The sequence below is a fragment of the Carex rostrata genome, chromosome 5 (genome assembly GCF_964058835.1).
Source record: "Carex rostrata chromosome 5, lpCarRost1.2, whole genome shotgun sequence".
In the NCBI taxonomy this organism is placed as follows: domain Eukaryota; kingdom Viridiplantae; phylum Streptophyta; class Magnoliopsida; order Poales; family Cyperaceae; genus Carex; species Carex rostrata.
Genome location: NC_135922.1, coordinates 12,749,675 through 12,771,321, shown reverse-complemented (window position 1 = coordinate 12,771,321; position 21,647 = coordinate 12,749,675). Strand labels below are relative to the sequence as shown.

The 21,647-nt window shown below is 34.8% G+C and overlaps 2 protein-coding genes across 9 annotated transcripts; both read right to left on the bottom strand.

Annotated features, from left to right (window-relative positions):
* Positions 1-6,142: 6,142 nt before the first annotated feature.
* LOC144554130 (short-chain dehydrogenase/reductase 2b-like) lies at positions 6,143-7,774 on the bottom strand. Of its 2 annotated transcripts, none has more exons than XR_013511545.1 (5): positions 7,285-7,620; positions 7,143-7,196; positions 6,865-7,047; positions 6,231-6,686; positions 6,143-6,192 (listed from the first exon to the last, which is right to left on the bottom strand). XR_013511545.1 is itself a non-coding variant. In XM_078302377.1 (5 exons), the coding sequence occupies exons 1-5, from the start codon at positions 7,638-7,640 to the stop codon at positions 6,309-6,311; spliced, it is 876 nt and encodes a 291-aa protein (XP_078158503.1). In that variant the 5' UTR covers positions 7,641-7,774; the 3' UTR covers positions 6,143-6,308. The 2 variants fall into 2 exon arrangements, 1 of the variants encoding a protein (XP_078158503.1); XM_078302377.1 differs by adding an exon at positions 7,627-7,774 and having other exon boundaries at positions 6,143-6,686; positions 7,285-7,531.
* An 8,486-nt stretch (positions 7,775-16,260) lies between these two features.
* On the bottom strand, positions 16,261-20,231 carry LOC144554772 (uncharacterized). Of its 7 annotated transcripts, none has more exons than XM_078303112.1 (6): positions 20,074-20,231; positions 18,415-19,916; positions 17,816-17,945; positions 17,257-17,493; positions 16,951-17,006; positions 16,261-16,722 (listed from the first exon to the last, which is right to left on the bottom strand). In XM_078303112.1, the coding sequence occupies exon 2, from the start codon at positions 19,776-19,778 to the stop codon at positions 18,645-18,647; it is 1,134 nt and encodes a 377-aa protein (XP_078159238.1). In that variant the 5' UTR covers positions 19,779-19,916; positions 20,074-20,231; the 3' UTR covers positions 16,261-16,722; positions 16,951-17,006; positions 17,257-17,493; positions 17,816-17,945; positions 18,415-18,644. The 7 variants fall into 7 exon arrangements, with proteins under 7 accessions (XP_078159238.1, XP_078159241.1, XP_078159239.1 ...); XM_078303115.1 differs by having other exon boundaries at positions 17,257-17,483; XM_078303113.1 differs by having other exon boundaries at positions 17,323-17,945.
* Positions 20,232-21,647: the final 1,416 nt, after the last annotated feature.

Genomic DNA, 21,647 nt, shown 5'->3' with positions numbered 1-21,647 from the left:
CATAAACACCAACCCATTAAATATTAAGTAGTATGCCCTTCCCACTCTATCCTCCTCACATCATTGTTCATTGGTTGTATGATTGAAACCTACTCAGTAGGCATCGCCTTTTACCTTTGGTGGTCGAGGGTTATGTGAGACATAACAAAACAAAATAGAGTGAGGTTACTTACCGATGATTTCTAAAAGAGTTTTAGGCTCGGGGCAAAGTCTTCGTTAAATACACGTGATGTTTTAACGAAACTAAGAATCACAAAGAGTTGTGATTAGCATGTTTGCTTACCTAAGATAACTGATAGCCATGATATGCATACACTGCCTTGGTTATTGGTGAAAACATGGATCTTGGTCCTACTGCAAACGGGAATAGAACAAATTTGCAGTGGGAGTTTTATTCATTGAATAAAACATTACATGAACAAAGCTAAAATCTTTACTTTAAACGTTGTAGAAATATGGCTAAAGAAACGTCTTTCTCTTTACGCTCCTTACTCGAAAAAGTAGACATGCGTGAGAAAAAGGAATATATCCTAAATACACCGGTCCCTGCTGAAATAGTAGAGAGCAGCTCTGTCAGTACTCACACGCTTCGTATGACAAGCGATGATGAGAAACTGGAGAAGCTTAACTGTCCGTGGAGCCACGAGTTGGCCACGGAAGTTATCCTGAACTCATTTCCTCCCAGCTATTCGGAGTTCATTGTGAACTCCCATAAGCAAGAGATGGATAAGAGCTTGCAGGAGCTCCAAGGGATGCTGAGGATCACTGATAAAGACATTGAGAATAGCTCTCATGTCCTCATGATCCAAGAAGGTGGGAGGAAGATCAAGAAAGCAAAAGGGAAAAACGGCGATTAAGTACAAAGGCAAAGGGAAGTTGGTTCCAGGAACGAACTCTCCCAAGATAAATGTTTCTGCTAACTCTGACTGCTATTTTAGCAATAGCAAATGTCACTGGAAGAGAAACTGCCCGGAGTATCTTGGAGATATGAATTTTGAGAATGTCTCAAAAGTCTCAGTCTCAAGTATTTATGTTATTGAAATTAATGTTGCGACCTCTGTTAATGATTGGGTACTGGCTACTGGATCATGTGCTCATATTTGCACGAATATGCACGCACTAAGAGGAAGTTACGCAATAAGGAAGTACAACTCCGAGTTGGTAACGGAGCACAAGTTGCGGCCGCTACAGTCGGTAGGATAGAATTGTACTTGCTTAGCGGGTTTATTCTGGAACTAGAAAATGTCTATTTTGTTCCTACCATTTCTAGAAATATCATATCAATCTCGTGTTTAGAGATGAATGGTTTCTCGTTTGTTATAAAAGGACAATAGATGTTCTATTTATAAAAATGAGACATATTATGGATCATCTTACTTGTTAAATGGTCTTTATATGCTAGAAATGGAAAACCCAGTGTTTAACATCAATAACAAAAGACTCAAAACGTTTCATGAAAGTATTGACTTACATGAGACATAAGTCTGAATTCTTTGACGAGTTCAAGGAATTTAAGACTAAAGTAGAAAATCAACAGAACAAAAGTATTAAGGCATTACGGTAGGACTGTAGAGGCGAATACTTGAGTTATGGTTTTCAAAATGTACTTAAAGGAATGTGAGATAGTCTCACAACTCACACCTCTAGGGACACCGCAATGTTACGGTGTTGCCAAGAAAATGAAACAAACCATGCTGGACATGATTCGTTCCATGATGAGTAACGCCACCCTTCCAAAATCATTTTGGGGACACGCACTAGATACTGTTGCACTAACGATAAATATGGTTCCATCCAAGTCAGTTGAAAAGACTCCATACGAGTTATGGTTTGGGAAATCCCAAATATGTCTTATCTTAAAAATGGGGTTGCGAAAAGGATATTACTTCTATTACCAGTCCGAGAACAAATTAGTTGTTGCTCGTCATGGTATACTTTTGGAGAACGAGTTTCTCGCAAAAGGAAGTAGTGGGAGTAATGTAATACTTGAAGAAATTCAAGATACATCACACAATAATACATCTGAACTAGATCAGATATACCCACCACTTGATACTTCGGCTGATGAGCATCTGGAAGAACCAAATCCACAAGTAGCTGTGGAAGAGGTTCTAATCCCGAGCTCAACTGCTTCAACGCAAGTTGAAGAAGAACTAAATCCGCACACTGTTGTGGATGAAGTTCGACAGCCAGAAGAACAAGTGCTACGTAGATCAGCAAGGATAGTCCATGCACCCGAGAGGTACATGGGACTGCACGAGATCTCAGTTTTTGAAACTGAAGATCCTCTGACCTATGCGGAAGCAATGGATAGGCCTGACTTTGATAAATGGCTGGAGGCCATGAGATCCGAAATACAGTCCATGTATGACAACACGGTCTGGAACCTAGTTGTACCACTTGATGGGTGAAGCCCATAGCTAACAAGTGGGTTTTCAAAGGAAAACAGACATGGATGACAATATGACTATTTACAAAGCACGGCTAGTAGCAAAAAGGTTTCAAATAAATTCTGAGAATTGATGAAACTTTTTCACCCGTGGCTATGTTTAAGTCAATTCGGATATTCCTAGCAATTGCTGCATTTCATGATGATGAAATATGGCAAATGGATGTCAAAACCGCCTTCTTAAATGGAAATTTAAGAAGAGGATGTGTACATGACACACCCTACGGGTTTTGAAGATCTAGAGAATGCTGGGAAAGTATGCAAGCTTCTTGAATCCATTTATGGATTGAAGCATGCATCACGAAGTTGGAATCTTCGATTTGGCGAAGAAGTCAAAAAGCTTGACTTCGTCAGATGCGAAGAAGAATCTTATGTGTACAGAAAAACTAGTGGGAGTGCCATCGCCTTTCTTAATCTTATATATAGATGATATACTCTTAATAGGAAACGATATTCCTCTATTGCAATTAGCCAAGTCTTCATTAAAGAAAAGTTTTCTCGATGAAAGACTTGGGCGAGGATGTCTATATACTAGGCATAAAGTTCTACTGAGGTAGATCAAAGAGACTTATAGGATTAAGTCAAAGCACGCACATTGACAAAGTGCTGAATCGGTTCAGCATGCAGGATTCTAAGAGAGAACTCCTGCCAATGAATCATGGTACACAGCTTAGCAAGACTCAGTGTCTTTCGACAACTGATGAGCAAAGCACTATGAGTAGAGTACCATACGCTTCGGCTATTGGCTCTATCATAAACACCATGTTGTGCACTCGCCCAGATATCTCGTATGCTTTGAGTATGACGAATAGATATCAGGCTAATCCAGGCATAAAGCACTGGAATGCTGTAAAGAATGTCCTTAAGTTCTTGAGAAGAACTAAGAATATGTTTCTCGTCTACAACGTTATCACCTAATACGAAAGATCATAAACATCATAAGATGTTTATAATTAATTATAAAAGATATAATTAATATAAAGGTGATGTAAAGATAAGTAGAATTGACACAGTCAGCAACACAGCTGATCCACTCACAAAATCTCTTCCTCAAGCCAAGCACTAGATGCTTAATGCTTCTATGAGTTTGGAACACATAGAAGATTGGCTGTGAGATTTTCTCAGGATCTGCGAGATCTTAGAGAATATAGAGTTTTGTATATAAGTAGGGTCTACGATGATTGACTCCTAGCTTAAGTGGGAGATTGTTAGTTTGTAATAATCTAGAAGTCAATAATACGATAATTTATCATAAAGCTTTGTTCATGAATTGGATGATTAATATCATTTTGTTGCCTTGAGTATTATTGAATTTATGGATCATTTCGAGTTCATGACTGAAATTGTGAAACTCCATAATATAGATGATATATACTCTTAATCTTAAAAGGTCACTAACCAAGGTAATTAGCAGGAACACTGATTACCGCTATAAGGTTAGTATGTGGATTAAAAGATGGTTAAGTTTTACAAACCATTTGACACGAGATGTCATTTTAATCACATAGATACATGTTCTAGGAACATGGTATTTGACAGACCCCGAATGAAAACATTAAATAGAATTGTGTTCGTGTCATTTATGTTTTTCATTCAGTGTTAAAGTTCTAAAGTATGAGGTATTTATCGTTCACACTAAGAAATATATATGTGTGATTGCTATCTAACGCTGTCCGTAAAAAGCAGTCATAACGATAGCTTTTCGATATATATAGCTTAGCTGAGGAAGTGATAGTCTACCAAAAGTACTACTTGTCCCTCGTATCTCTATACGAGTTATAGCATCACTGGGCCCCTTGATAGAGTAAGATTATCAGCGCGCGGTATGATTACAAGAGTAATCATATTTGATAATATGCTCAAGATCAAGAAAAGATTAAGTTTACAAGGATGACACACACCTACCTTGAAACTAATCTGATAGCTATGAGACAGAGGAACAGACACAGGTAAATTGTTTACTGGATCGTGATATTGTACAGTACAGCATCATCTGTGTAATTGGATGGTCATGATGTGTTGCCAGATGCCGCTCATGATTATAGAGGTTAAAATGGTTTTAACTCTGTTTACCAACATAACACAGATCCTATTGGGTCACACCATATAGGAGTTAATCGGAGAATCTTATTTTGATTGATTATAAATTGGTTATGATCAATGATAAGATGGTTATAATTAATTATACGTGTTATAATTAAATTATAAATGTTATGTAAAAATAACAAGCAAAAACATTGGTTAATTTATAAACGTGTTTGACACGTTGTATAAAAGTTAACCGGTTAATTTATAAATGTGCAGGACACATTGTATAAATTATCGAAACAACAACCGCAAGAAAAATATATATAATTATTCAGAATAATTATACGAATATTATTTGTGTTCGGGCCGAGGGCATTCGGATCTTTTCAGATTCGACCTTATCCGCATGACACGTCATCGATTCTATCCAGATGACATGTCATCGATACCGAAATAAATAACCGAAAGAAAAATATATATATAATTGTTCAGAATAATTATACGAATATTATTTGTGTTCGGGCCGAGGGCATTCGGGTCTTTTCAGATTCGAGCTTATCCGCATGACACGTCATTGATCCTATCCAGATGACATGTCATCAATCCTATCCACAAGGGCAAAATGGTCATTTCACACCTATGCCACCTTGCATGTGTAGAAGCATGGAGAAGGATGTGGAAGGGTGTGGAAGGGGTATTTTGGTCATTTCACATATAAAAGGATGAGGTGTCAATGGCATATCTTGTAAATAGGCCGAACTTGGAGGGCATTTTGGTCTTTTGCAACCGAATCTAAACACTATAAATAGGGGTGGAGGGGTAGAGAGAGAAACATATATTCACATATATACATATGCACATTCACATGTATCTTTTCGTGCAGAAACGAATCGGTATTTTCTCTCTTTCCCGGTTTCTCTCCCAAATAGTGTTTCGGTTGAGAAAAGAAAGTTATACGTAGTTGACGTATAATCTTGCGGGTTGTTGTGGAGAATATTTACGGGATCGATGAATAGTGTTTTACCAAATTTCACGGTATGTCAGTTTTGCATATTGATGAAACTGAGCAACCGAAAATTCGTGTTTACGGGTTTTCGTCTTTTCCTCGTGAATAGTGTTTTTGCAGAATTCCGCGGTTTACGGTATTTCTGGCAGAAGAAATAAACCGCTCTCCGGTTAGTCCTAGTGGATAACCGATAGAGGCATCAGACGTCTGATGCTCCGTTTCGAGTCGATTCCTTCCCTGGTGAGGCTCTACTCGCTCGGTCTGCATTCCAACTGTGATTTGGAAACAAGGTATAAATATGTTATATTAATCTATTTAATTTGTAAGTAGATTAAAGTTTTAGAAATCAATCATGGAGTAGATCTGTAAAATGATTAAATTGGGTTTTGATGCCAAAGGAATACTGAAGGTGGACCGCCTTGGAAAGTTTCCTGACATACCCCGTTTAATCCTGAGCTTAAGTTGGCTGTAGAAATTTTTGTTCTACGGTCATTCCGCACCTTAAGCCTAAACGGATTTTGGTTACCGCGAAACCCCAAAAGTGGTATCCGAAAACCCTACATGTATAACCTTTGAAATTTATATTTTGTGAGAGAAAAATGACAATTTCTTAAAAATTCAGCTGCTACAGTGCATCAGCCCAACAGCCGTATGTATACCCTTTCTCACTCATCAAATAGCTTATTGCAGTCAATTACACTCAGAAAATCTGAACTAGTTCCTGCTTAATTGTATACAAGAAATGACTATTCGATTCCTGATGAAACAATATAGAACAGAAGTTTCAAACATAACAGTAACATCCTAATTAATTAATGTTATTAGCTAAAAGGTAGAGATCTGAGTCCGATCATAGAACTGGCCGGTGATCTCTCCTTCAGCCAAAGCAACCATCACCGGGCCTTCAGCACCTTCACTCACAGTTAGAGATCCGGTGTTGAAATTCAAGTCAGTCTTGACATAGCCTGGCCACACACAATTAATGTTTACACTGGGATAACTCTTTGCAACAATTCTTGTGTAGGCATTCATTAAAATCTTAGACACATGGTATGCATGGTATTGAGATGTCCATTTATTTTTCTCCAATGTATTTTCGTCTTTGACCGATTTCAGAAAAGATTCAGCAAGATCTTCAATCCTCTTCACAGTTAGGTTATCAATATCCATAAGTTCATTCCTGAGGCTTTCATTGTTCAGATTCTGTAAATTCAGAGAGTATGTGTTTTAGTAATTGTGATGGTGGTAATTAATGATGACCATGATTATTGGAACAGCATAAAATTAAAAGCCAACACCAAAATTATAGCAAAAGCAGGTGCATTAGAAATATACATGCATTAATTAACATGTTCTTTTGAATAATTTAAAAAAGAATTACCTGTAGTTTATGTCCAGCTGAAACATTCACTATTCTTCCAAAATTGGATAGTTGTACAAGAGGTAAAAATACTTCCATCATGTTCTTGACTCCATAATAGTTCGTTTGAAAGCACTCAACAGCTTTCTCATAGCTTTCTATTACGTTATTTTGGAGAAATGTCTCCCTCTCTTGTTGCGGAAGCTGTACAAAAATGATTGAAAAATTAATATCCATATACCAGTTAAAGCGACCTAATAAAAAATGAATTCTCATTACCATATATCTTATTAATGTACCTTTTCATCAATTGTTTTTGTGAACACAAATCCTCCAATCCCTGCATTGTTCACCTGTTAACATAATTTGTTAGTAAATGCACATTATTTAATTTGTGCACACTATTCAAGGTACATCAGTGTACAAGCATATTCAATTTACCAGAATATCTAATTTTCCAAATTGATTTTTGACAAAACCAGCTAAAGATTCAATGCTAGAACGATCAGTGACATCCAGCTGATGAAAGATTATATTTGTCAGACCATAATCTCTAGTAAGCTCCTTTACTGCTTCCTTGCCTCTTTCATCATCTCTTGCTGTTAGAATAACATATACTCCATTAGAAGCCAGTTTTTTGCATATCTCCAGTCCTATACCTTTGTTCCCTCCTGTTACCACAGCAATCCTGAAATGAATTATCAAAATAATATTATAAGGCAAATACATACAAATATTTTTTCAGAGAGATATAGATGTAGAAATTATATAATATTCTTGTACTTCTTTGCTTCCATTTTATGCCCGTTGATGAATGAAGGATAAAGGAATTCTTGTTCCCAATGTATGAAACTTTGGATATATATGTTATTGGTGCCTATATGGTATTTATAGATTTAGGTGCTGGTTTGAGAGATCGGTTTAATCAGGTGATTTTCTTCACATGAACAGTAAGAGTAAGATGACCCAAGTAGTGGAGAAAGTGACATTAGCGTGGAAGTTTTCTACGGTCGGATTGAAATCAAATCTGTCTTTTTCTACGGGGAAATTTCAAAATAGCAGATTGTGACACTGCTTGACTATATAAAGACTTAAGTAATTACCTTATTAGTATTGAAGTGTTGCGTCACTGCTTAGCGGTACAGTACCAGGTGTTTGATGGAGATTAATACCGAAGTGTTGCGACGTCACTGCTTAGCGGTGAAAAATACTGGGTTAATTTGTAGATAAATATTTTATTTAGACAAATCTAAATATTCTTTTTTGGCTCCTCTGATTCAAAATTTTTTTAGTTAGCATTTCAAAAAAAGAATCAAAATTCAAAGTCTGTCATTTTAAAATTTTCTGGAAGTTAGCAGCATCCCTAGCGGCATTTAATGTTCAAACGACAAATCCAAACAGCAATTTTTTGGAATTTTTTGCGTCACTGTTTTTTAATGGTGTAGAATTTTAATAAAAACAATAATTTTCAAACCATCTTAATAAATAGTAAAAAAAATCCAAAAAAATGAAATTTTTTGTCTCAAAGCACATTTTAATATAGATTGAATATCTAATAATCTAACGATTTGGATTTGTCGTTTTAACATTAAATACTAAGATATGACTGCATAAGCACTTAGATCGAAGTACTACCGGTAGCAATTTAGCTATACTCTATATATATAGAGGAGGGATCATATGACACCCTTTTTCGATGACATCGGATAACATCGTGCATTTTCAAAGTTTTCAAAGTCCAAACAGTCGATCCAAACCGTTCAACATAATAGATATGTTAAAATGTGCTTGCACATCAAATTTTATATTTTTTGGAATTTTTTTACTATTTATTAAGTTTTTAACAAAATCACTATATTCAGACCGTTGAATTTTTGTACCCATCTTAATAAATAGTAAAAAAATTCAAAAAAATGTAAATTTGATCTGCAAGCACATTTTAACATATCCATTAAGTTGAACGGTTTGGATCGACTGTTTGGACTTTGAAAATGCACGGTGTCATCCGATGTCACCAAAAAAGGGTGTCATCGATCCGATCCCTCCTCATATATATATATATAGTTTGTTTAAGAAAAATGTTAATTTTCTAATTGATCGGTTTTCGAGAACAAATGATTCATTTCTCCGCTTCTGATGCATAAACAATAATGACTTCTTATTATACGCTTGTGTATGAGTTAGAATTAAAGAAAATAAATAATTTCTTATCAAAAACTGATTAATTAAAAGACTGACATTTTTCTTAATAAAGAGAAAATAGATACTTTACAAATTTAAAATTAATTTTAATAGAAAAGTCAATAAATTGATAAATTTGTGAATTTTTGAAATTTAGTAGGATCAATATGATATTATAAATTTTAGAAGAGAAAATTCATAATTTGAAGGTTTTTGAGGATTATACATGAAATTCTTAGAATATCGTGCATGAAAAATATAATTTAGTAGTAAGAATTAGAACTATTAATTAAAAAATATATTTAATGCATCATAAAAAATCTTGCCGATTTTCAATTCGTAACATATAAAATAGAAACATAAACCAATAATACGAAATCACCCAAATATCATTTCATAACACAAATGTTAAATTATTTAACGCTCTTTATGAGCCACAATGTTGAATAATTCTATGTTTGTGTTATGAAATGATTTCGTGTTATAGGTTTAATTTTTAAATTTCTTATGTTATCAATAATGAAAGTCGGCAATTAAGTAATGCGTTTATATTAATGTGATGGGTTGTGCAATTTTTTTTTTACAAGAACCAGAGTAATTAATTATGGATCCAGCGTGCTATGGACCCGGAACCAACAAGGTTTGGTCCAATGTGCTATGGGAATAAACGGTAATTAAGGCTCTATCATGTAAATTTAATTTTTTTTTATTTTTTTCTTAAAGTTTCTAATTTCTGCAAATACTATTATTTCTGCAACACTGATCTGCGATGATTTTATCTTGATGATATTGGGATTGGTGTGTATATAGAAGTCATGTGTGCTCCTCTCCAAAATTTGGTGTTTCTAAGTTGTGACAAACAGGAATCAAATCCGCTGCTATTTTCTTTCACTGAACAGTAACTCGGTTATTTCTTCTAAATTCAACCGTTCAATTTTTTTCGGAAACGAATCTCAAAATGACATTTTTTCAGACTTTTCTGTACACGCATCTCGAAATAATTCAATGATTGAATTTGAAAAAACAGAGATAGCAGAAACACTGTTCATGCACAAGAATAACAGCAAATGCGTATCCCAGTTTGCCATATAGATAGATGAAAGATAATCAAGGGCCATATATATATGTGCGTTTACTCATGTTTAATTGTGTGCACTTGTTTGTATCTTATTTCTTAGGTAGCTTGTATATTTGCTAATATTTTTTTCTTTTAGAGCTAAATAGTAAAATTGTAAGCTTCTGATTAAATTAAGTTCGAATTAAGGGGCATTTTCTACTTGTTGCTCATCATCCATTTTTTCCCTTAAATCTTGCGTATATTTCTTCCCACTTCCTGGGTTCATACATGATATCATGAGTAGAACTAGGGTGCTCTTAAGCTCACCAAAGTTTTGGTGAGCTTAACACTAAAACTCATCAAATCGATTTCAAACGACGAATCCAAACCGTTAAAATCCGCCTACCTTACGTGTGATGCATCTACATGTGAAATTTTTAAACATTCGAATTAATTTAGTATAAAGTCAAATGGTCAAAATTAGAAGGTTAATAAATTAATTTTAGTGCATTCATTTTTTGAACGTTTTTGACCGCTTGACTTTATACTAAATTAATTTGAATGTTTAAAAATTTCACATGTAGATGCATCACACATAAGGTAGGTGGGTTTCAACGGTTCGGATTCGTCATTTGAAATCGATTTGATGAGTTTTAGAGTTAAGCTCACCAAAACTTTGGTAAGCTTAAGAGCACCCCAGTTCTACTCTGATATCATTGAAAATTGAGTTTCAATTTTCTACTGTCAGAATGACTTAAATCTGATCCATTGATACAAGGAACGAAATAATTTATATATATACCTGGTATCTGTACATTTTGATATATAATATACATAAAAACGATCTTGTGGAAACCTCAATTTAACATTTCCATATAACCTTATTTATACGAAGAAGGTATAATGGTCTTATTTATTTAATTAATATTATTTATTAAATTTTAACTGTTAAATTTTATTGTTTTATTGTTTTTGGATAAATATGTGAGCTTCAACCATTTAGATGGATAAATATGATGATACAAAATTTTGAGGTGAAAATACGTAATATTGAAAATTTTAAGGAGATACATGAAATTCCCCTCTTTTATATTTACCTAATTGTTTTTTTGAAGAAAATATTGTTATATATAACTACTTACTTATTTGTTTAAATAATACTTGTATATTTAGTGTTTGATAATAATATAGCTTGTATATTTAGTGTTTGATAAATATGATTATTCATATGACTTTCGTACTATTATCATACAGTCTTGATAACAACTATTTGTTTAAAAATAAAAAAAAACTAGAAAAAAAATACCCAAATGTTTAAAAAAAAGCGCTATTGAGTTCTCTTGAAATAACGGAATGCGTATCCTCTGCAATAACTCAAAAGAGAATCTTTAAACGGAGTCAATCCGACTCCTGTCTATAATATAGAGACCCTTTAATATTAGTGCAGATCTTTTCCGCACGAATTTTAAAACAAATCGAACGGTCAAGATCTCAAAAGATTCCCTTTTTGAGTTCATGCACAATAGGGGTGTCAATGGCACCTTTTTAGCCGTTTACCCAACCCGTATCGTATTCGATAAGGCGGGTATAGATAAGATTTTTATTTCGTTAGCATATTGGGTATGGGTATGGATAAAAAAAAAATTGTTAACCAAATGGGTAAAGGTATAGGTAATAACTATTTCGTACCCGTTACCCTATAGAGTAATTATAAAATCTAAATATATATTCAATTCAATTTTCAACCCACCTAAATATATATTTGTGGTTTTGAATTTTCTTCCTTTATAAAAACAATTTAGTTGGAATTAATTGTACATTTACTTTTATTTTTTTTATTAGAAATATAATTACATATGTGTGAAATAAATGAGTTTTTAATGTTTAATTTGTAAAATATAATAAAAATAATTATTATAATAGTATTATCGGTTATTCACCCGCTAGCGTTTCGTTACCCGATAATATAAACGGATAAAGGTAGAGTAGGGTAAAGTAAATTTTTAATGAATATGAATAGTGTATGAGTAAAATCAATTTTAATAGGTATGGATATGAAAATGTCTCCACCCGACCCGTACCGTGGGAGAGGGGGGTTTCCGATGGGCATCGAACCAAATCCTGTTCGATGGGCTATTGTTACCGTCGGATCTACTTTAGGATTTGTGTGTACGGATTTTAAAGCAGACGCGAAATTGCGGGCACGAATCCTAAAGCAAGTCCGACGGTTCCAACAGCCCATCGAAGAGGATTTGGTCCGATGCCCATCAGAAACCCCCCTTACCTCCCGTACCGTACCCATTGACACCCCTAATTAGGGCTGAGTAATGAGCGAGTTAGGGTATGCTCGTCCTCGCTCATTTAATAAATGAGCGAGTTGTTAAATGAGCGAGTTCAAGCGAGCGAATAAATGAGCGAGTTCAAGCGAGCGAATAAATGAGCGAGTCGGAAATGAGCGAGTCGGAAATGAGCGAGTTTTAAATGAGCGAGTTATGAGCGGCTCACGAGTTATGAGTACTAAAATTTAATAAATTGTCATAATTCAATTAAATAGAATAATAACAAAAAAATCAACAGTATTACAAAAATAGAATAATAACAACATAAACTAACAATAGCATCAACAAACAATGATAAACTAAAACTAAAGCAGCACTAATAAAAATTCAACATAAATCCAAAAACATAAACTAACAACAGCACACTGTTTTGAGGCGTCTGTTTAAAAAAATAAATAAATGTATAAACTATGAATATTTGAGATTGAATGTGGTGGCGGGATTAGATGTGGCAAATTTTAAATGAGCAAGTTATGAGCGAGTTGGGACATGCTCATGCTCGCTCATTTAATAAATGAGCGAGTTGTTAATGAGCGAGTTTAAGTGAGCGGATAAATGAGCGAGTTCAAGTGAACATTTAGTGAGCGAGTTATGAGCGGCTCACGAGTTGTAAGCAATTTACTCACCCCTACCCCCCTAATGCACAGGATACGGTTTCGAAATAACGAGAGATGGAATGTTAAAGAAACTATGGAAGATCTGTTGAGGTCTCGTGGCACGAATCTCCAAGCACATCGGAACGCCCCCTGGCGTCCATTTAAATAAGTTTATCCGGTCAAAATGTCAAAAGACTCAAAACCCTCGAAATCAAGGTACTCCAGCGACTCCGCCTGTTGTAAAATCCGCGCCGCCCTGTTGTGCTAGAAAAGAAAGAAAAAGTGAAACAATCAATCGTCGTCTTCGCCTCTGACAATCGGGTTCTTATCACCTCCGCTTCTTAGACGCCACGACTCAACAACCATGAGTTCCCATCTTCTTTTAAAGAGATCAATCTACTCCTTTTTCTTTTCTCCTCTTTCAACTCAAAGCAAGTGCCAGGAGTTGCCTTTTATTGCTGAGTATCTCATCTCCTCCTTCGGCTTCTCTGTCGATCGAGCGCTCAAGGCCTCGGCAGACTGTCATCTTACGACGATCAAGTCCCCAGCACGGCCTGATGCAGTGGTAAAGTTCCTAATTGATACTGGTTTATCCCATACTCAGATCAAATCTGTTGTTTCACACCGACCAGCTCTTCTGGGATACAATGCGGATAAGACCTTGAGACCAAAAGTGCGTGAAATTATGGAAAAAGGGTTTTCTGAGGAAGTACTGGTTCATTTGATCCGATACAACCCGGTTGGACTTCAATTGAAAGACACTCTTGCCCGCCTACTGTTTTGGAGAGATTTTGTCGGAAACAACGACAAGGTTTTGTTGAAAATTATTGCAAGAAATTCTTTCCTAATTGAATTGCGCATTGACAAGCATGTTCTTCCGAGAATAAATTTACTGAAAGAATATGGATTGTCGAATGGAAATGTGGTTTCATTGTTAGGGGGAAGAAGTTGCTTTGGCCGTAACATAATTTTTTTAAGGCAGATACTCGATCTAATTGAGGAGCTGGGGCTTCTGAGAGGATCCGGAATGTTTCTATATGCGTTAAAAGCGATCAGTAATACCAGCATAGGTAAAATTAAAAGCAATGCAGAGTTCTTCAAGAACACTTATGGCTGGTCACAGGAAGAGGTGTGTGCCGCCTTCCGGAAGTACCCTTATATACTCATAATTTCAGAGGAGAAAGTGAAGTTGAGTATGAACTTTCTTATGAGTAAAGTTGGGTTTGAAGCAAGGAGCATAGCTTCGCAACCGCGGTTACTTGGGTGTAGCTTGGAAAAGGTATTGATCCCAAGGTATACTATACTGAGTACATTGGAAAGCAATGGACTGAAGAAAAAGTGCAGTTTTTTCGTAGCTTGTTTGGTTCCTGAAAGGCGCTTCCGCGAGATCTATGTTGTGCCGTATGAGAAGGATGTGCCTGGGCTTTGCAACGCTTATGCTGCTGCTTACGGTGGGAAAGTGCCAGTCTGACTATTGTTCTTCTGGGACAGAAATTATATGTATCAGTTTCCAGTTGTAAATTTGATAACAGCTGATACTGAACTAGCTAGTTTTCTATTATTTTGTAATTTTAGTTTTGTTGAATATTCTTTTTCTAGTCATTAGAAGCTTGTAGCTCTTTACTGGTACCTCTTTGGTTCCATATCATTTCAGTTGGATATTGGGTATTCTCAAGTCAATTCCATTCTTCTAAATTATTTGCTGTATCTTTTTTTTTTTCATTTCATTTGCAAATGTAACTTTTTAATGAAGGGACATTTACTGTTTTCTAACCTTTTTTGTTTGTTTACAACTTGGGCTCCTGATCTGATATGGGTAAATAATTTATTTGGCAGCTGTGCATATATTAGCACCAAACAAGAATTATTTTGGCACACTCGAGTGTATCAGTGGTGTCATCCTCTATGAGGAGACCCTCTATCAGAAGACAAAGGATTAGAAACTTTTCATTGATGTGCTCAATAAGAACGGCGTCTTGCCGGAAATTAAGGGTGACATGGGCACCATTGCAATCGCCGGCACAGACAACGAGACCGCCACTCAGGTTTGTTGTAGGCTGTACAAAACCAATTCTAAGTAAAATTTACACTGAAATTAAAAGCTTTCTTTTGATCATGATTTAAGGCCAAGTGGTGTATCAGAATATCAATTTCATGTTTTCTTTAGAGTGAGGCTATGGTATTATGTATAGCGCATATTAGTCCGTACATTGAATTTACATTTTTGTTTTTATAGTCCAAACAATCATATATGAACCATCCAACATGATCTTTATATGAAAATGAACTTGTAGATCAAATTTTACATTTTTTAGAATTTTTTTACTATTTTTTTAGATAGATAGAAAAACAGTACTTTTGAATGGTCTAGAATTTTTAGATATACCTATTTATAAAAACGGTAAAAAGATTCTAAAAAATGAAAATTTAGTCAGCAAGTACATTTTTATGTAGAGATCACTTTGAACTGCTCAGATCGACTATCGAGACTTTGAAAATTAAAATATTGATCCGTAGTGAAGGTGTGTCGGAGAGCGCCTGTGTCAAGGATTACAAGTATTGATTGATTGGCATTTGGAACTTTGAAAAGTTTTAATGTGTTTTTAAAGTAATGAGTTGTAATTTTCTTTTCTTCGTCAAAGATGTCATTATTTCTATGTTTGATTTTTTTGTTTGTTTTTAATAAGAGAAATGTGAAATGACTTTCTGATTTATTTATTTATTTTGGAAGTAGAAATCATAATTAATAGCTGGCAAACCGAGATTCTTTTGAGACTATTAAAATTTAACAAATAGGTGGAGATCTACAATGGTATTTACTGCTGTTCAAAGTATGGTACCAGCAAACATATTTTATGCAACAAAATCAGAACAACTGATGAGAAAATTTGTAGTTGTATAGTTACTAGTTTGACAACTGCTAAAATGCTGATATTTGAAGTGTTTGGTACATAGTCTTTTTGCATTTTGAAAAAATTGTTGTAGTGTACTGTAGTCTTTGAATAAAAAAAACTTTATTATGTTGTGTAACTGGTATATCCTACAAATTAAGCTCTTCCCATTTATTATTTGTTGACACAGATTCTGTATATGTTATCTTATTTTGGTTTTAATTTGATACTTATTATTGTGCAGATGCAACATATTAATCTGTACACAGCAACAACAACGACGACGACAAAGCTTTAGTCCCAAACTGAGAAAAAATTAAGAAAAAAAATTGGTGCTCTGAGATCCCAATGTATTGACAATGCCCTATTGTTTGAGTATAAAATATTAACAAAAGATACTATACACGTATCTAATTGAAAGATAAAAGTTGCAAATATAGTTATATAGAGAAGTAATCATAATGGTGCAAGAAAGAGATTAGGCCTCAAGAATTGAAATTGCAACAAATTTTAAATTAAAATAGAGAATTAATCCCTGCTGATGAAAAGAAGCAATCACGAATATGTTTTTTATACAGAGCAACATTAATCAATTACATAGGAAACAACAGCTTGGAACTGTGTGAGAGAATGCCACAGCATATCTAGCGGGTCTCGCGGGTATTCACGTCCTCTGCCTTGCCTTCCATGCTTTGGTCATCTAGCGGGTATTTGTACAATTAGAAAAAATCATGCAGGATTTTTACATGTGTCCAGAGGCTCACAGAAGGATGTCTTTAGCATTTTTGGGAGATGAAGTGGATGGCCGATATGCTCTGCATAATTAACCAATCACTTGGTAAATTAAGAACGCTTAGTAAAGAATGTTTATATGCATGATTGTCCGTCAGTCAATTTTTGACTAGAAGATTCATCTTTTCTCCTAAAATTCTTATGAATTTGAGAATTAATTACAAGTTAACAGTCACAATCTTAATTTAATATTTTGTACTGGAAATAGTAATGGAAAAAAGTAATAAAGGTAGCTAGTGACCAGCACTAACTTTTGAGAAAATTGGGATAATGATAGGACCTCTTAGCTCCAAGGGGATTCTACAAACTGCGTATTCAAATATACACAATGGTTACTATATAGAAAAGGCATTTAGAATTATCCGACATATTGCTAATTCTGAGCATCACTTATTTAAGAATGGAATATTACTGCAAAAAACAATAGAAATTTATCAGTATCTGACTACAGACCCATGTATTTAGTGTAAATTTCCTGAAAGCAAACAATAATTTAACTCTGACTGATTCAGTGAACAATTGCTAATGCTTACATTTTAATAGTAAGTTTGACTTACAATTTGCCCTGGTTTGACTTGAAGAGAGAAATAGCTGCTTATGGGAATCAAAATTTGTAGACTGACCATGCAAATGCTTCAAGGCCCACCGTGACAATTCAAATTGGACAGCCAGCAATTCCACTCCCATGTCTCTTTTTCTTAACAGGAATGTTTAGTACTGTTCTCCAGTCTCTAGCGCATACACTGCTCCCTTTTTCTTTCTCTATCTACTCCCTCCTTTCTCACTAGAATGAACTGAACAAATCAAAATTTAGTAGGAGCTTATAATTTGTTCAGCACGCTAGATAAAGGAAAAATACTTAAAAGCAGTTCAATGCCTCAATCATCACCTCTATTAATTAAGGTTTGTGAGATTAAGCAATCAATGTGTTATTTCCTTTTACAAAATGGACCCCGAAAGTTTTATGAATTACTGTTAAGCTTGGTTGTTTAGGCAACATTTACCACATATAAATTAAAATTTCAGCATAAAGTACAAGAAATAACTCAAAGTCAATAATATTAAGTGTGGCTATATAATGCTTACTAATCAACATTTCAGATTGGAAATTGTTACCTATAGTTGTGGCTTCTTAATCCCTGTCTAGATCATCTCAGATTAAGCTGGTCAAAACAGCCATCAACATTTTTTACTCCAGAAAATACTCCTCGGGAGATGCATCTTATGCCAGATTGTGAAGCATTTTCTGAGAGCATTAAGTCAACATGAGATATCAGTATAATGATGACTTCCTCCTAAGAGTATATAAATCATTGTACAAACTGTACAATTATGTTTTATTGGCATAAATAAAGATCCAAATCAGCAGCAAAAGATAAACATATGTGAAGAACTTATTGTCTATTGCATTGCTTGTGCTCATTATTATATTTCTTGTTTTAAGGGACCAAATGCATCAATTTTGTTTCATTGATGTCATCAAATACAATAGAAAGAAAAGAAGAACCATACGGATGGTTGCAGTGTTTCACTTCAGCAATACTGGCTATAGTCTACAGTTGAACAATACTTGTCACAGTTGATATGCATGTATACCTTATAAGCCTACTTTGTTTTACCCTTATAATTGCATATGCTACAAGACTGTTGTTTATAAGTGGAAAAAAAAGTAACATTTAAAAAATAAGTTAAACTGCTATAGTGTAGATGTATACCTCATATGGTAATAATGACACCAGCGACCCATATATTGTTCCTCAATATGCAAAATTTAAGCATGAAGAACAATGATTCAAACAAAAGCAAAAATACCAATTTGCCATCAGCACTGCATATGATTTATACCAGCCTCAACCTCCAGGTAATATGCTTCTTTTCTGACTGTGCTCCCTTTGCTATGGTTGGGATTTCCAAAGCCATGTGATGCAGGAGTTATTCTGCCATCTCAATTTCTCTTTGTTTGCACAGTGCAACCGAGAGCATTGTAAGTTACAACATTCGGTTCAAGGCCTTTGGAAATCATGCACTGCACCATCTGCTCGGCCTTGTCTAGCAGCCCTTTCTTCCACAGCCCATCAATGAGAATGTTATAGCTCACAATATCAGGTTGAAGCCCTTTAGAAACCATGTAATCCATGAGTTCCTCTGCCTTCTCAATTTCTCCTTTCTTGCATAGCATATCCATGACAACACTGTAAGTTACAACATTCAGTTCAAGGCCTTTGGAAATCATGCACTGCAGCATCTGGTTTGCCTTAACCAGTAGCCCTTTCTTGCACAGCCCATCTATGAGGGTGGTATAGATCACAACATCAGGTTGAACCCCTTTAGAAACCATGAAATCGAGGAGTTCTTCTACCATTCCAATTTCCCCTTTCTTGCATAGCACATCCATGAAAGCATTGTAAGTCACAACATTCGGTTCAAGGCCTTTGGTAATCATGCACTGTAGTATCTGTGTTGCCTTGTCTAGTAGTCCTTTCTTGCACAAACCGTCTATGAGAGTGGTATAGGTCACAATATTAGGTTGAAGCCCTTTAGAAACCATGTAATCCAAGAGTTCCTCTGCCTTGTCAATTTGTCCCATCTTACACAACCCATTCATAAGAGTGTTATAGGAGAAGAGATCAGGTGTGCAGCCCAGCTTAGGCATTTTATCGAGCACTATGGCTGCAGCTTCATGGATCCTATTATTCCTACAAAGACCCTTCAGTAATGGATTGAAGACATCAGGATCAGCCCCCAGCCCGTCCTTAAGAAACCGTCCGAGTAAAACAAAAGCTAATCCGACCCGATCCACTCGGGTACAGCAGTTGATCAAGATGCTATAAGTGCATACGTCGGGTGAGATCTGTTTATATTGGGTCAATCTGTTAAAGAGGGAAAATATAGTCGGGTAATGGTTGGTTAAGTTGTTCATGCGGACCAGTGCTGTGAGGAGATGGTTGAAGGGATAGATGGATGGTACAGGGTTGCTGGTGGCCAGAAGGCTGTCAAACAGGTAACGTGCTTCAGCAACAGTAAGGGTGCCCGATCTACAGCGTTCTCTTACAAACGATTCTAATTGGCGGGTCCCCATTACCCGGGATTACTCAGTCAGTAGTACGGAAAATGCTTTTGGACTCTTAATTTGGGCTGATATTGATTAACTTGTAATGACGATATGGAAGGAAAAATGAATAGCAAGCTAACCCGAAGCAACCTCAGCACCTATCAACTAATACATAGCAAATATTGTGCAAGAAATTAGCTATTTTGAAAATACTTTGCTACGCTGAAATTAAAATTTGAAAAACGAACGAACACTTAGTTGAACTAAAATAGGGTCGAGAGCATCCCCAGGGAGAGAGGGGGATGAGAATGTGGGACCATACCTGATGGAGAGGAGTGTTCTCAAGGAGCTCGGTTTGGATCAAGTTGGTAGGTAAATTGTGTTTGCTTCTGTGCAACCTTCTATTCTTCTATTCTTCAATCCGAGGTGAGAGAATAGATCGAGGTTTGTCGCTCTTTGATCTAGGGTTTTAAGTGCTATTCTATCTATCTTGTTTCACTGGAAGGAGAATAACATTCGAGCTCAATCGAAGAAAATGAGTCGACTAAAGTGCATCTTAATAGATTCATATACCTAAGGTAACTCCAATTTTGAGTTTGGAATCGGACCGTCCGATCTTCTATGGCACGAATATTAAAATCCCCTGTATTCCATCTTAAGGTCGGATTGATCCAGATTGTAATCGGATGATTCGGATCCAAACTCAAAATTTGAGTTACTTCACAAAATCCGTACTCTGATCGATCGGATGAATCCAATCCAAACTCTTATCTGACTTCTAGTTCTACGTACATATACTCAGTCATTTTTAACTATAATTAATTACTTCTAACATATAATATAACTATTCAAAAAAGTAGAAAATAATTGATTGTGTGTCTTTAATATTATCCTAATTATTTTTTAAAAGAAATATTGTTATTATAAGTACTTAGTTATTTTTTAAATATTTTTATTTTGCTTAACACTTGCATGAGGAGGGATCAAGTTACAACACTTGAAAGTTACAACAAAGTTACAACATCATTTTTTTTCATTTTCAAAGTCCAAATCGTCGATCCAAACCGTTAGATATTCAATCTATATTAAAATGTGCTTACAGACCAAATTTTACATTTTTTGAAATTTTTTTGCTATTTATTAAGATGGGTACAAAATTGCTGTTTTTTAATGGTGCAGAATTTTAATAAAAACAGCGATTTTGTACCCATCTTAATAAATAGCAAAAAAATTTCAAAAAATGTAAAATTTGGTCTGCAAGCACATTTTAATATAGATTGAATATCTAACGGTTTGGATCGACGATTTGGACTTTGAAAATGAAAAAAAATGATGTTGTAACTTTGTTGTAACTTTCAAGTGTTGTAACTTGATCCCTCCTCCACTTGCATATTTACAAATTTCAAAATTTATTAGCTAATAACATGGAAAATATTTAAAAAATAATAATAATAAGCTAGCCAAATATTTAAAAAATATATTTATTAAAAGCAATCTGTTAAATATTTTTTAAAACACACAGCCACTAAACATATTTTTCACAACTATATATTAAAAACAACTAATGTATTATTAAGACTAGTTACCCCTGTGTACCAGGAAAACATATTTTTCTTAAAAAAGTTTTCCTTCGCCGGTTAACCATGATCAAATAGACTGATTTTTTTTTTTTTACTATATAAGAATCTCTAAATTAAAAGAAATTTTTGAATGCATTAAAATGCTAAGATATATGATCAATATATATTAATTGTAAGCATTGGAATTTGAGAGCATGACCCTCATCTTTCTTTCAAAAAAAAATATATTAATTGTAAGGAACATATATATTTATTTATTTTTTAATCGAACAATCACAAAATAAAGGTAAAAATAGATCTTATTCAAAAAAAAATT